At 36.6% G+C, this 15962-nt stretch overlaps 1 protein-coding gene across 8 annotated transcripts in view; it reads right to left on the bottom strand.

The window, feature by feature from the left end:
* Positions 1-15962, bottom strand: part of LOC128991453 (uncharacterized) — a 134180-nt gene that overhangs the window by 18752 nt on the left and 99466 nt on the right. For 5 of the 8 annotated variants that reach the window (XM_054414343.1, XM_054414346.1, XM_054414350.1 and 2 more), the window contains exons 3-8: positions 5868-5968; positions 4035-4164; positions 2248-2351; positions 1541-1721; positions 911-1154; positions 53-109 (exon numbers count right to left, since the gene is read on the bottom strand). In XM_054414343.1, the coding sequence (XP_054270318.1) occupies positions 53-109; positions 911-1154; positions 1541-1721; positions 2248-2351; positions 4035-4164; positions 5868-5968 (817 nt within the window). Of the gene's footprint in view, positions 1-52; positions 110-898; positions 1155-1540; positions 1722-2247; positions 2352-4034; positions 4165-5867; positions 5969-15962 lie in introns of all 8 variants that reach the window. The other 3 variants (XM_054414348.1, XM_054414349.1, XM_054414347.1) reach the window with 2 other exon arrangements.

Genomic DNA, 15962 nt, shown 5'->3' with positions numbered 1-15962 from the left:
TATCCATCCCTCCACCAGTTAAGCACCCCTCCAGTACCGAGTTTGTACCTACATGTCAACACACGTTTACTCGAAACAGCTGACGCCCTTCGTATAAACTCTTTGAATTCTGCCAAAAACACATGGAAATTATCAAGTAGCTCTGAATTATTGTGGTCTGTGGTGCTTAGCATTGGAAATTAGTCTAACATTATCAAATTATATTATTTGCATTATTTAACTAAAAATTATTAGTCTACGATACGATTAAAGGTTTAATATTGTGAATACAGATAACTTACTGTGAGTTAAAGCCAAAAGCTTAAAAGCGGATACTCTTATACTTTGGACATGGATGTATGGAATGAAAAACACTTTTCTTGAATTTAGGGAAACTTTTCAATAAAGAGGGATTCCTTTATTTTAAAACTTCTATTACTGGTTCTTCTCAAATTATTGAATTAATACGGATTTGAGTTAAATAGATTACAATAATTTTTTAATCAGGAATTTTTTAAGAGAAACTGTAATCACATCACTGGGAAGAGTGACAAAAATTTCATAATTACTTATTTTTTAACGAGTTATGAGTGGAGTTGTCTTTTTACTTTAATGTTTATATTTTAGTATAAATCTTTAGGTAGAAAAGTTTGCAATTCAAATTTCATTCGAATAGATCTAGATTCATTCGAAAAAAAATTATATGAATCTCTTTAACTAAAACTGAACATTTTTTAGTAGCCTAGATTATTTTTCAATTACTTAACTTTGATTACTGCTATAGTTATAGCTTAGTTCAACTACTGAGGGAATTATTGGAATTACTCTAAGTGATAACATCTTTTGCAATACTTTAAATTTTAAAATATCTAGGTAAGACTGAAAATTAAAATTTAAACTAACCTAACTTTAAAATCACCTTGATACTCACCGTGGTCGCTGTGCCGCGCCAGATCGTTCTTGTCGATGAACAAATCATGGTCGCGGTCGAGCTCCCAGAACTTGCAGTAGATAACGTAGAAATGTTCGTAGCTGAAGTACTGCGTCACCTGATTGATATCATCTTCGCGCTCGAGTGTCTCCACGACGCGCAGGAAGTCCGAGCGGCGCAGCTCCGGCAGCGTGATCTGTCCACTCCACGATTGGTTGACACAGTAGTAGATGCGCGATATCACCTAAAATTGGATATTAATCATTGTTTAGGTTATTACAATAGCTTGTACATATAGCTATCAACTGGAATTTCAGGTCCATATTGACAACTAAAAGGTTCATAGCCTCCCATAGTACCAACCTTTCATAATTTGCACGTTTAAAACAAATAACTATTTTTATCCATTTCTATTGCACTCACTACAATCAGGAATAGCTGTAAATATCAAGCAACTAACGAACTATGAGCTAGTTTGAAATAGTTCACTAATTTATTGTCAGATTCACCCCACAGGGTTGCATAATGACAAGACTATATTGTCAAATTTTTCCGTTGTCTTTTCACACGTAACGAGGAAGACTCGTCAAGGCGTGTGTCTTGGAAGTGTTTAGATTACTTGACACTCACCGTATGCACGTATCGAGAGTGGAACTCCTGCGCCTCCTTGAGGAAGGTGAGGCCAGGATGTGTGTCTACGACGTCCTGCACCAGACCCATGAGGTCCTCGGGCAGCAGGTACTGACGAGTGCTGCTCCTGGAGGCGATACGCAGGAACCTCGAGGCAGGGTCATGACACGTACTACACAGGCTGTGGGAAACAGATGATCGATTAGCTATGTTGCATTAGTATTTATTATAAATTCCGATTTTTTGTTGTTTGAGTAAAAAACATGTTGAACAACCACTTGGTAATTAAGTATTGTTATTGTTATACCATAAGTTGTACGAGGGTTGTATGAATTTTTTTATGTAAAGAGGTTGGCAGCCTCTTTTTATTTGCATTTGCCAGTTCACATGGACCACCGAGACCTGTGCGTGGAACACATCCAGCAAAAGCAAGGCTTGAGCCTGTATAGTACAAGGGTGAACTGCACTGATGAAAAGTAGTTGCAATTACTAGGATCTAGGATCTGAACCCACGTGCTCACTACCTTGGGTCCGAAGTCTGCAGTACTACTGTATTATCCACATTAGAAACACCAAAACTTTACTCAAATTAGGTGCATCAACACATAAATAAAACAAACTTTAACACATTAAACTGGTTTCTGCACTGTCCTAGTTATCTATGAACAATGGTAAAACTAGTTTCCATAAAAGTTGACAGTACTTACTTGCGCCAGTACTCGATGATTGTGTTAAGCTCGACATAGCCAAGTTTTTCACCTCCACACGCTATAAACAAAGGTGCTTTCCAATATAGAGGGCATCCACATGCCTGCAAACAATACACATTGTTGATGAAGGATAAGACATTATCTTATAAACTACATATAAATAAACATAATTAAATCACTCAAAATATTAAAATAAACTGCACTATGGTTGCACATTGTTCAAATATTTTCAAATCCGATTGCAATTTAACAAGCTTCCTTTAAGGATAAATAAAAAAATATTTTAAATGGTTAAACAAAAAACTTTTTGTTTAACCATTTAAAATATTTTTTTTATTTATACAAAAGCCCCAACACACCCCCCTACCCCCCTTACACACACCCCTTACAACTGTAAGGGTTTTTAAAAATGTCTTTCTATCATTGAAAAGCTTAGACCCTAGCCAGCTGAAATTTTGCACAAAGATAACTAATTTACAGAGGAGTTACAGACATATTGCTGTTTGGATATTTTGTCTCAAGACTTTGTTCCATACCTTCTGGGAATTTGGAAATGTGGCTATGGAAAGTTAACAATGATTTTCTCCTGGACAAGAACTTCAACCAGGATGTGATTGAGCCATGCGAACGAGCTCACTTATGAAGTTAAAAGGGGCAAAGCCCGCAGGTATATAAATAAATGGCTGAATTGAGTTTTTATTTCAAACATGTGATAATTAAGCAACATTTTTTACTACTATTAGCAAGGTTACACACCAGTGTCTAAAACATGTTTTACAAGTTGGGTTGTGAAGAATTGAAATTGAAAGTAACATTGATGTCTTTTGCTTGTTTGATGGTTTTCCTGATACAGTAGAGTCGCACAAACTCGGCACTCGATAACCCGGCAGTCTGGATAACTCGGCCATCGGCTTAGAAAATTAGTGATTTTTTGAGTAAGAGTTAAACATGGACTCAAGGCAGCTCAAGTCAAATCATTCATAACTCGTGCCAAGGATTTGTTGTAATATATCTGATGACTTAATACTGACTTGTAATATAAATATAAATAAAAAAGGTGTTTAAAAAGCTTACAAATTGTACAGTTCTTATTTTTGACCCTAGTTCCCGATAACCCAACATTTCACAATCTCGGAACCTTCCAGTCCACATTACGCTGAGTTTGCGGGACTCTACTGTATAGGCCTAATACTGTGGTGAGTCGAATACAGAATATCAAAAACGAGTAATTACTCTTTGTCCTTGCCAGAAGACGTCAACAGCACAAGGTTTTACAATAGGGTTGACCCTTACTCAAATCCAAATGCGTAGCTATAAAGCTGGTTTGTAATTTCCCAATAACTAAACCAACAATAAGAGTTTTAGGAATATTTTAGACAGTAAAAATGTTGCATTGTGCCAATGCCTGAGGCTGTCTAATATAGAAAAGCCTGAGTGTAGGCTAATTCAATCTAACTACATGGGTTGGTTTTAGAGAAAAATATCTCATCCACCATAAATATCTATATGTATGGGGCTAGGGGAGCAAACTCATCTAGTGGAGTGCAATACCTCGGTGTTTGATGTCCCAAGTCCAAACCCCACCAATCACCAATGTATTTAATCTAAGTGATAATGTATTTTATCCAGGTTGAAGTAGGTTTCGCGTTAGAGCCTAGCATCCCAGAATGTGAAGGTAGGACATACAAAAATGTGTGTATGACACACCTCTGTGTAACCCACCAAGATCTATTTCCTTCAGCTTTTTCAGCCATTACAAATTAGAAATTCACAAGTTTTCTAACCTTGGTAACAGCTGCGAAGTGTTCTTTGGTGGCTTGCTGGTTGGGGAAAGACAGGAACAGCTGACGAAGGTTCACTGTTGTCATCTCCACCTGTGCTTGTTCCCCAGGCTTGCCCAGGGGGAAGTGGAACCTACGGACAAGACAAACTGTCATTGCCTGACAACTGATAAACAGTTTGATAATTGCTATATTGTCATTTAAGATTGTTGCACACATTTCCCATCACGATTAGGAAAAAACAAAGTTTTTACGAGGTCTAGGGATCCAGAATCTGATCCCGTCCTCACATGAAAAAAAAACCAGATTAGACAACATACTTTCAGGGATTTAAAAATCAAATCACTTAAGGAAAACATGATAAAATATCATGCAAATATATTGCCACATAAAATTTTAAGTAAAATTAATTCCGGAATTCATGCTTTATCAAGTATGTCTTTTTACTGTGACTTAAAAACTTTAAAAAATATATATTTTGCACATGTGCATTCACATATCACGTTTGGCATAGCACTCTACGGCTCAACAAAAATATGTAATCTAGATAGCATTTTAAAGGAGCAAAAAAGAGCTGTTAGAATCATGCTTAAGCTGCAGCATGATGACTGATGAGTCAGCTAAAGAGAATTTTAAGGACCTAAAAATCTTTAATGTTTACGGGCAGTATATATATGAATCAATAATAATTGCAAAAAAACAAGAAGAATATTCGGAACCAAAAGAAAAACCCAATTTTTTATAATTTAAGAAATAAGAACGAAAATGTACAACCACATAGGACTAAATTTTTTGAAAAGAAACCATCCTATGCAGGTAATAGATTTTTTAAATTTATTCCCAAAAAATATTAAAAAAAGAAACAAATCCAAACAAATTAAAAAAAATATTGAAAGAGTTTTTAATAAATTTAGCAATTTATTCATTTGACAATTTTTTCACCTCCCTCAGTCGCTATGATAAATTATCTTACTAGATTTGTAAAATGTATTTGTTGTTTTTATAACCATTCCTCATGTTTTGCTGTTTTTTATCCTGTTGAACTATTTTGACACTATTTTTATTGTAATTATTTTGACACTATTTATTGTACAATGTACATAAAAATGAATAAAGATATTTGAATTGAATTGAATTGAATTGATCTACAAACCACTACTCACACATTTTGAGATAATGCACACTGAGAGATCTTCATAGCACTTAAAATTTAATATTACGTAATAATACTCAAGCAAGGACAGTTTTAGCATTAAACCAAACTAGTATGTGTAAGATGTGTGGTCTGTGTATATGTGTAGGTGCATTGGATATAAATTACAGTCAATGGTAAATTATAGGTGGCTGTGTTCCATTACAGACCTGACAACTGTATAAACAACTGAACATTCACATAATGTAGATGGTGAAGTAATCAATTCGATGTGTTCTATCAAAATCAAAGATAGCCTATATCAGGAATAAAAAACATTCTGAAATACTTTTGCACTAAATTACTTTCTTTAACCAACCTCTCTGAACTATTTAAAGAAATTATTTAAATAATTTGAATTTAAGATTAATGGTTCATTAAAGAGAATAGTTATAATTTACTTAATTTGAAGAAAAAAAAATATGGAGCTAATAATTTTATTGGAGCCCGGAATCCGTTCCCTGAGGTACTAATTTCAAATCCCACAATCACTCATAGATTTTATCAAAGTGAAAATGCTGCAAACCCCTCTAAAACTAGCCTGAAGTTATGAGGGAAATATTTCCGGGCTGGAACCTAGATGAAAAAGTATTGCAAAACTCAATGCACTTATATAAATACGAATAAAGAATATGAATATTCACCTAGGTATGAGCAGACTGCGGTTAGCTTTGGCATGTCGCTGTAGTGTCGTGTGTGGAGGTGGCCCGCTCTTGGTACTCGACAACGAATCCCGAGAATAGTTCTGTAACAAACAACAAACACATAAGTAAACTGCAGTTACTGACAGTTAAACTGGTCTTTAGGGAAGGCTGAAGCAGAAGAGTGAGGAAATAACATAAGCGACCAAATAAAATGGAGTTTGATTACAAGGAAGTAATTATTGGCTATCAGCAGAAGATTGTATAAGCTGAACTCACTGGTTTATAAACTCACCAGCTCTAAACTTGCTAATTTATGAACTCTTCACCTAGTGGATAGGGAAATCACCCAGTGTTTTGCTAGTTCTAGACATAAAAGTATAAATTGGCATCAAAAACGTTTGATGCATCCTACCAAATAGCATTCTTGATATGTGGTCTTCTGGGTCAACTGTCAAAAACCACGTCTCAGCCTCGATGCAGAGTGCTACCATCTGCCATAAGTGCCATCAAGTTGCTTGACTTCCAAACAGTTGTAGCAAGAAAAATTGCACAAATAATTTTGAACACAGTCAAACCAGAAGACCACACATTTACAACCATTGACTGTCGAATCCTCTCCAGAAAGATGACAATTCTAATTCATAACACTACAACTATAACTATAAAGTCGAAGATACATAACACTATCCAACGTTTCACCTTGTTGTATGACCGTGGCCTCGGGTGTTTCCACGGCTTGTACGGGAACCTCGGTCCCACATCCTCGGGGTCACCTCCGTTCTGTATGAAGAGCACTTGACAAGCGTAGCACCACGAGCGCACAACCACCATGACACGCGCCCCCTCCCCCATCTAACTCACATGTTCCCATCACTATAGAACAGTCACCACTCTCGACATCACTGTATCACTAAACGTCCACGGATTAGCCTTGTGTGGGTTTAAACAATTGGTAACTATTTTCTTTTCTTTTCAATATATTGTATCTATTCATGCTTTTGGTATTTCTTTTTGTTTTACGTTAGGGAACTGTACAGTCCCTTGGTTGGTTACTATCTACATATCATTGACCATCATTAGTTAATTAATATCCCAACGATGAATGACATCTGGGTTGGAAGGATCTTGCTTGGAATGGGATCAGCGACCTTCAGTTTGAAGGCGAGTACTTTAACACTATAATTATGCCTTGTCTGGTTATAAGGAATTTTTAATTAAAATTTGTTTTACAATTAATCTAAGTCAAGCGCTTAAGCTATCTAAACGTAAACTATTTACCGTGTGTTAACTTTGGGATGTAATTCTTATTCTTATTAGTAATCAACTTAAGTTTTATTTTTATTTTGTGTACACCTGATCTTATCACCGACCCTTTAAAGGGTAGCATTTGAAAGCAAAATGACAAACGGCATCAGAATTGAACCAGTGATCTTTAGATTTTAAGGTGTGTACTTTAACCACCCAGCTAACTAAAAAAAAACACTTTTACCACCAAATGAAAATTGCTTAATCTCATTAATCAAAAGCATTACATTCGATGATCCTTCAGTAAACATTGTATTTTATGAAAATGCCAAGAAGACTTTTATTTAGAATTTAAAATTTCCTATCACACGACACCAAGCTCAAAAAAGATCTAATAACAAATGGCTGAAATATAATGATTTTTAGTTAAAAAATTAGGCATACCCAGACTTGCTTAACCTTAAAGACTACACATTTTAAAATTTGGTAAATTTTAAGCTTTGTAGCTTAACATATTTTAAACCGAAATATTATTTAATATTAACACTGTTCAGTTTGGAAAATAATTCACCATAGAAATATTTGGGAAAAAACTAACCTTTCAACGGTGTCTAGTGCCTAAAACAAACACCACTAATTGTTCTCTACTAAAATATAACTCCTATGAACTTACAGAGCAAGACAGGCTTACTTTGACTTATAGCGAAACCGTTAATTAAAATTAACAACATAACTACATAGAGAAACTATCAGTTGAACACACTCATGTTTAAAATATGGTAAACCGGTATTAAATCTCCAACGCAGATAGCTGCATGCATAAATGATCTGAACATTGATTACTGATTGACGGTTTATCGAAAGGTAAACAGTGAGTAATCAATCTTAAATTGTCACTGGAAATGTAAAACAGAGAATGTAGTAGACAAGATGTGGAGTGTACAAACATGGAATGTTGTGTGTAGAATGTAGGTCTTCTAAAATGTATGTTTTCTACGGTTTAAATAGTGGCGGCTCTAGGCTCTCTACTGCAAAAGGCCCTAGGAATGCAACACCTACTTCATAATAATATCTAAGGCAAAACTTTTATATTTATATTATGCTAAGTAAAATTTATAGAGTACAAACAGACAACGCTTTTGACATGTACACAGTGAGTATAATGTAATGTAGGATATATCGGCTATAGCCACAGCCTTGGCTTCACGTACATTCCGTCACAAGGCCGACAGAACTGAGCCACAAGTCATCCAACTGCATATGGCACTTACTGCTATAATTAGAACGAGAATCAACGGAAATAACGAAGTGTCATTGCAGTTGAAACATTCTAGGTAGAGTTTTGAAAAGTTGTGCAATGTAAATAAGTGAAGAAGTTAATATTCTCTTAGGAATCTTGTAGGATTGAAAATTTTGTCGTGTCAATAGAGGGTGAAAATGTATACGAATATTGTTATTTCCGAGATCACTGGCAAAGAAATCTTCACTATTTGCAAGCGTACAAGAGTGTTACGATCGTATCTGTAAACAATTCTTTACAATAACAATTTCGTAGTGTCAAGAATGAACAAATGTATAGGCAAATACTTTTATTTCTCAAGAACGCTGGTAAAAAAAATGTTTAATTTTTGCATTAGCCTTCTGTAATTTTAACACATATTTCCACAAAAACCATACAAAAGTTTTACGGTCGAGTCTACATGTTATAATAGGAAAACTCCAAGAAGTTTGTTTATGTGGAAAACTTAACCAATAACAAAGTTATCTTCGCGTTTTTAAACTTTTTTTTCTTTTTTAGGGGTTTTTATTTCAACTACTATTAATGCACATTCGTAATTTTCCTAAAGTGTATTTTCTTACCACAACACGATTTGTATACTTGCCAGCTTATATATTCCTTCCCATTAAAGGACATGATTCAGATTACAGCCATGTTTCACAAATTAGAACCGCAACAACCCTTTTTTAAACCAAATAATCTACCCCGTCACAAACAAATGAATACAGCAAAACCGGAAAATCCAACATCTCCCAAACCCTTTAAATGATTTCGGCAACACGCCGTTAAATAATCAGTAATCGGTGGTTGCATCATAGTTTCCGACTTGTGTAAACGCACATTCCGCGATCAGCATTAACATACGCGATATGTCCGGCGACCTCTTACAGGAATGCCGCCTGTTGTAACACTGTTACATCACAGCTGATCATCGCCCGCCGTCCACTTTTGATCACTATCACGAAACGAAGAATGTTTAAGTATCCTCCACCTCGCTCCCAACAGAATTGATGAGGAAGACAGTGATTTGGGTTGATTGCTAGTCTATATTTAGCCTAAATAATCTTCGTTTAAACGTTAGAGGGAAAATTTACTAATATTGGCTATTTATCAAATTTATGTTTAGTCTTAACAGTTCATCGACGCATTTTTTTTACGACATGTGTCACTAATACTTTAGCATAAGGCAACACAACACACACACAATACACTGTAAATTGTTTTCCGATGTCGATAAAAACGCAACAAAAAACCTTAAGAGCAGGTAAATTGGACATGAAAACCTATATAACCGGGTAAGCATATTACACAAAATATCAAGACCCGAATGAACAATCTGAATCTTCTTTGCATTTATTCTTTCAAGGGTCTTTCCCAACAAAATTCTTCTCACTTGATAAAACGCTTCTTTTTGTTTCTTGAAAGATTGAACCTACAGACCCAAGTATGGGAACTGAACCACCTCGTAGGCATCAGCACATACAGTACATAAAAACATTTATGATTGGCAGCATTAGAACCCATACCCCAAGAGCAGAAGTCCTGCTCTAAAGACTAGATCAACCACATATCTATTTACCTATATCGGTATCACTCGTCAGTGGACATGTGTGTGATTGTTGTGTACGCACTAAGAAGTGACAGTCTTCGCCTTGACACACTACTAGTGTCAGGCGTATATGGTGAGGCAAGGCCACGACACCGGCCACTGACTGAGCCATCTGGTGTAGTGACCGGCGACTCCGTCGGGCATAACTCCGAAAAGCTTTCGTCCGAAAATATTTAGATACAGTATTTTTATGCGAATATGGGGACGCAAGGCCACGACCCTGACTGGCTGAACCATCTGGTTTCGTGACCGGCGACTCCGTCGGTAAAAACTCCGAAAAGCATTGGTCCGAAAATATTTAGATATTTACATTCAGTATATGGAGGTAATGCCACAACACTGGCCGCTAACTTAAACATGTGGTGTAATTAATTACCAGCGGTTTCGACAGGCATAACTCCAAAAGCCACAGCTCCGAAAATAGTTTATAAAAGACAGTGCTCCGAAATAATTATATGTAGACGTTTACATTGAGTTTAATTAGGAGGACATAGCTCTTTAAAAACGCACCAAAATGCACGACCTCTACTCCGAAAAATAATGCAAGGCTATGGTACTGTTCGTTTATACATAACTCCAAGAAAAGTCACCCGTTCACAACAAGTGTGTGAAGCATTTCACTCTTGGGTTGGTGAAGCAAGGAGAAGACCAAAACGTACTACCAAGTCAACAACCTTACTCTTCGGCAGGATTTTGGTGACTGCTAAATGGTCAGGATGGCGGAGAAGGCCCTGGAAAGACATGATGAATTGTAGGAAAACTGAGAAGTTCTTATGTGATAATCTACAATAGATTCTCGAACAAGAAGGATTCGTCTCTAGAAGCCAAACAAACAAGTAGAATAAAATCAGATGAAGCACATCAGTACATCAGTAGCAGCAAACGTGAACAACAACCCATAAACAAGGGGTATTGTCCATCTTATTCAAGAAACCCCAAAAACCTTTTGAACACAAATAGTAAAATTTCGATCATTACTTCCACATCCACTTACTATAAATTTTAACTGGTAAGTTGGCAACACGAACGAAGCAATTTAGAGAATTCAACGTGCAATATTCCATTTGCACGACAGTTTTCCTACAATCTTGTCAACCACTACCACGACCACTTACACGAGTAAGTACTGTCTGTAACCCATCACAGAGATCGTGACGAGCATGCAGACGAAACCACTTGTAAACACCTGATGACTGACTAAGGTATGCAGATTGTACATAAACGGATGTTGGCGTAAGAGGGAAGTTTAGAATTGCGAGGAAGATCACACACGTTCAATGTTTACCAATTTCTTAACCAACACATGAAAATTCTAACATGGAATCACAAATGAAAGATTCTAGCATCATGATTCTAGACATACCATTCCCATGTTAAAGTTGTCGTCAGTTTGAAAATCAAATTAGAAGTTAGCCATCGACAGATTGCTCTGTTAACTACTGGTTTCTGTGGAATACGCAACATTTATCTTATCAAAATGATAAAAAGACCTATAGTAACATGTAAGCATCAACCAGGAAGACGTATTGCAGACTATTATATCTTTTTCACATAAAATACCTCAGTAACATAATAATACCCCCGCCGCAGCAAACCTGCAGACTAAGCGAATTTCCATTTGCCTGATTGGATTTACACTAAAATATCTCCTTAAAAATATCATATTCATTCCCTATTTAAATATAATCAGTTTAACACATACTTAGGTTTGCTGCAACAGGGAGGGTAAAAGTGTTTTTTTATGTAAAATGTTAATAGTTACTACGAAAAATAAAAACATTTTCCAAATTTGGACAAAAAATGTTAATAAACAAGCAAACCACAACAGTTTACTTATTCTCCATAAGAATAACATGGGAATTTTAAATTAAAAATTTTTTGGAATTTTCTCCGTAACCATTAGGCGCATTATAACGCTTCAATATACTAAATTATTTGTTTTTTAAGCTCTACAAAATAGTTTGGAAAGAAATTGCAAAATTTTATGTTTTTTGGGTCAAAAATTGGAAAAACCCATTTTTACCCCATAAAAGCCCCCATAAACCCCCGTTCCCATGGTCCGATCATGCTGGTTCGCGAACTCGTTCGAATAAACGTAGGTTTACACGTTTCTACCAAATTTCATCAAAATCGGATCATTTTTGCTCGAGTTATCGCGCTAACGGATATATATATATATATATATATATATATGAATTTAAACGGATGGTGTTTTTGGCCTCTAGGGACCTCAAAACGAAAAAAAAATCGGTCCCGGGTCCAGGTCTTACCATGAGTACTACGGTAATAGCTTATTCCCTACATGGGAAATTCGCTAAAAACAAATTAGACACTAGTGCATTCTGTGAGTGGCTTATTCAACAATTTTCTTTTTTAGTAAAAAAAGGACTTGAAAAAATGGAATTAACTTCGGAATCCAAAAGTCAATCGTCTTCCTTATGGATTCTGCGATTGCTTTTTAAAGCGCATAGCAGGATGGGTGAAAATCAGGTGTGGATGTCCAGAAGCCCCCGGGAGGTCACTAGATATGACCCTTGACCCTTGGGGTGACCGAGGACGACGAACCACAGTGTAGGCGGGGCTACTGGACACAGACTACCGAATGTCGACAACCACTCCCTGGCACACATTCTCGCCAGAACCAGTCTCAACCGCTGGAGTCGGTAGCTTTTACAAGGCGTGACCAACGGACAAAGCTAATTCAATCAGCAACTTGACAACTTAATTGTTATTTAACGTTTTACGTTGGACAATTTTGATGGAAAGTTGGGTGAAGGAAGTAATAGGGTTAGCTAAGACTGGTGGAAAACGTTTGTCTGTGTGAATTTGTGGAAACTTAGCTGCATTAATCTTATTGATTTTGAGGGGATTTTCGTTCCTCTGGTTTCACACCAACTGTTTCACACCAAACTTCGAGCTAAGCATAGAAGGTTGTGTCATTACCGCTTAGATAAAATCCTTTAGTGTAGGGCGGGATTTGAACCCAGGATCTAGGGGACCTAAGTCCAGCGCTCTACCACATAAAATGTAGACAGTACAATTTCTTTTATGCTGTTGAATCGTAAGAATACCCATTTTCAGTACGTAAATCAATATCGGAACTTCCCGTAAACGAAATATGTAGTAATATGCCAGACCGTACATTTTAAATTCACTTGAACTTTCAAATTACCTTACTTTAAACATCATACTCTATTAATTGACACACACCTGAATAGATCACCAAACTCGTGCGTTATCAAAACAAACATGCAGACTTCAAAATAGGATCGTTACAAGAAGTTTAAACAACTATACATCCATTCTTTGTCACTGAAATATAACATTCCCAAGAACGCAAGAGGCTCTGATAGATATAGGAAGAAGATAAATCAAACGCAGTGGAAAGAGTTCCAGCTCCAGTTGCGTCTATTTCTGGAGGCTCCAGACTGGAGAACTCTTCTCCAGCACGAACACGCGTGTCTACATCACTCAGGCTTGTCCAAACAGTGTTTACAAAGTATTTTGGCACTCGGCCAATTCTTTACACCCGCGTGAGTTATGATCGCGGACGTTGTTGCGGCCGATCTTTACGACGAAGTGTTTCCAGCGTTGTTTTGTAGTTGTTCAACTCTGACAGATGGAATCAACTTGTTTTGTCTGCGGGCAATTTGGTTTCGAGGTTTGCTTTGAACTTGTTGCTCAAGATTGCTTTGAAAACATTTTTGTTGTGAATAAATTGATTGGATCTTAAACACTGAAACTGAATCACATCTATGGCGTTTGATGGTTACCAAGAGTTCAATTCAGAGTCTTAGAACACTTCTTTGAGATAATAGTAAAGGTTTATGTAGTACGGATGAATAATTTGGTATACTATAGTTGTTTCCGCCAAAGTTGACGTAGGCTTGCAAAACAATTGGGGTCTGAAGTCTCAGAAATAATTGGTACTATGCTTCAATTAAGTTACGCATACCCCATTAGCAACGAAATGTAAGGCAAGATACTCTTCGAAAATCGACAATTTTGTCCAATTCCTAAACTACAAATTTCTCTCAAAAAATGATTATTGTCCACGATTTTAACTAAACACACACTGCAGACTTCATCACATCAAAAAATAACTTGGAACCATCAACGAATTTCAAAACACCATCTCCACAGAAACATCCACCCATCTCTTCATCAAGAGTCAGCCAGTGCGATAAATCCACAGCACTTTTGATCGAATGCACTTCCAAAAGCCATCCATCATCAGTGTTAATCAAACACAAGTGTGGTCTGGAAGTTCCACAACAGATGCGGAAGTTCGCTGCACGCTGGCTAATGTCTGGGCTATGGAGGTTATTAACCGCGGGCTCGTGCTCGTAGATGGATGCAGTCTCTGTGCATATTAATGTACATCATCAGCCTATCATGGACTCATCGCTGGGAGCGTTCACCTACTACATCCTCTAGTAGCCTGACGAGTGATTAAAATATGGACGATTTATTTTAACCTCGAGCCTATCTTGGGTAGCATGCATCTTCTGATTTCAAATTCAAGTGTATTTGATGCATTCAAACCTTCATTCTGTTGAATTCTACAAACATTTACGATTTACTTCGTTTTGATGGATTACTTACCTACGCATCGAAAGTGATGAGTAAAATTAATGTCTACAGAAGTTTGCAATTATGTTTTACAGGATTGAAAATTTGCATATCGAAATACGCTGAGGATAGATATGACAAAAAGCACGATTTCAATAGAAAGATTTTTGGGACAGGGCAAAAACAATATATGTAACAAAACAACACTATTGTCGCCATACTGAAAGTTATTGGGGAAAATCCAAATCTTCGTGATGAACTATATTCTATCCTAAACGCTCTTCGAATCCAAGTATATTTGAATCATTTATTTTGTACTCCGTGGACTCCTTAAAGATTTTTTCGTTTTTATAATCAATCAATCAATAATCAATAATCAATAGACTACTTCTCAACATGATGAATAAACCAGAGGAGTTCTCTCTAGAAAAAATCCAATAGCCAAATCGTGTAGCACTTCAAAACTTCCACAAGTACGGTTTATCCACAAAACGACTGCAACACTGACAACCACTTAGGCAAATACTCAGGCCAATTTTCACAAAGAGCCTTGAACTATCAAAACATGTGTGAGGAAGGATGTGGGCTATGGCGCCGCCAACTCACCGCGAGCTTTGACAATGTGTGGGCCACAGGGAAACTGTGATGGCAGAGGACAACAGTCTGTGGTGTGCAACGGTTGTGTTGGTATCTACAAAAGTACACGCAGGGGTGTTTGGATTCCTCAACAAAACAAGCAGGGGTGGAAGTGGAACTGTGTAATTTGGGAAAATGATACAGAACGTCTTCAGGCCCTTTCAATTTCTATAAACTTTAGAAACACTTCTCGTTGACTATTTATCACCATCGGACATATCCCTCCTTGAGAACTTACAGGAAGGATAGTATTTTGGTGTAGAAGATAAGATGAACTGAAGAGGAAAAGAAACGTCTAGATTTTTCGAAGAAATGTTCCAGTCTTGAATTTCAACAGCGTGAAACGATGGGATTTCACGTTAACATTATTATACCTAATTTAATTCTTTTCATACCATCTTGCACAGATTAAAGAGTAGTCTACTCCTTCATCTATCTAAAGAGAAGCTAATTGTCCATGGAGAATACGTCATACCGTATTGCAAACCGTATTGCAAGACCGTAGTGTTTAGGAGGGAATTTCCGTAGAACTATTTTGATCTTTTCAAGGAAGGGGAAGGAGAGATTGGACCTTGCTAAAATATAAATAAATGTTGTATTTGTCTAAAACACAGAGAGAAGCTAATTGTCCATGGAGAATACGTCATAGCAAGACCGTAGTGATTAGGAGGTAATTTCCGTAGAACTATTTTGATCTTTTCTAGGAAGAGGGAAGGAGAGATTGGCCCTCGCTAAAATATAAATAAATGTTGTA

This window comes from Macrosteles quadrilineatus, unplaced genomic scaffold, assembly GCF_028750875.1.
Source record: "Macrosteles quadrilineatus isolate MER2022 unplaced genomic scaffold, UCM_ALF_1.0 Scaffold_4__1_contigs__length_99947679, whole genome shotgun sequence".
NCBI classification, from domain to species: Eukaryota; Metazoa; Arthropoda; class Insecta; order Hemiptera; family Cicadellidae; genus Macrosteles; species Macrosteles quadrilineatus.
Note: the sequence above shows the minus strand (reverse complement) of the source record. Positions and strands in the feature narration are given on the sequence as shown.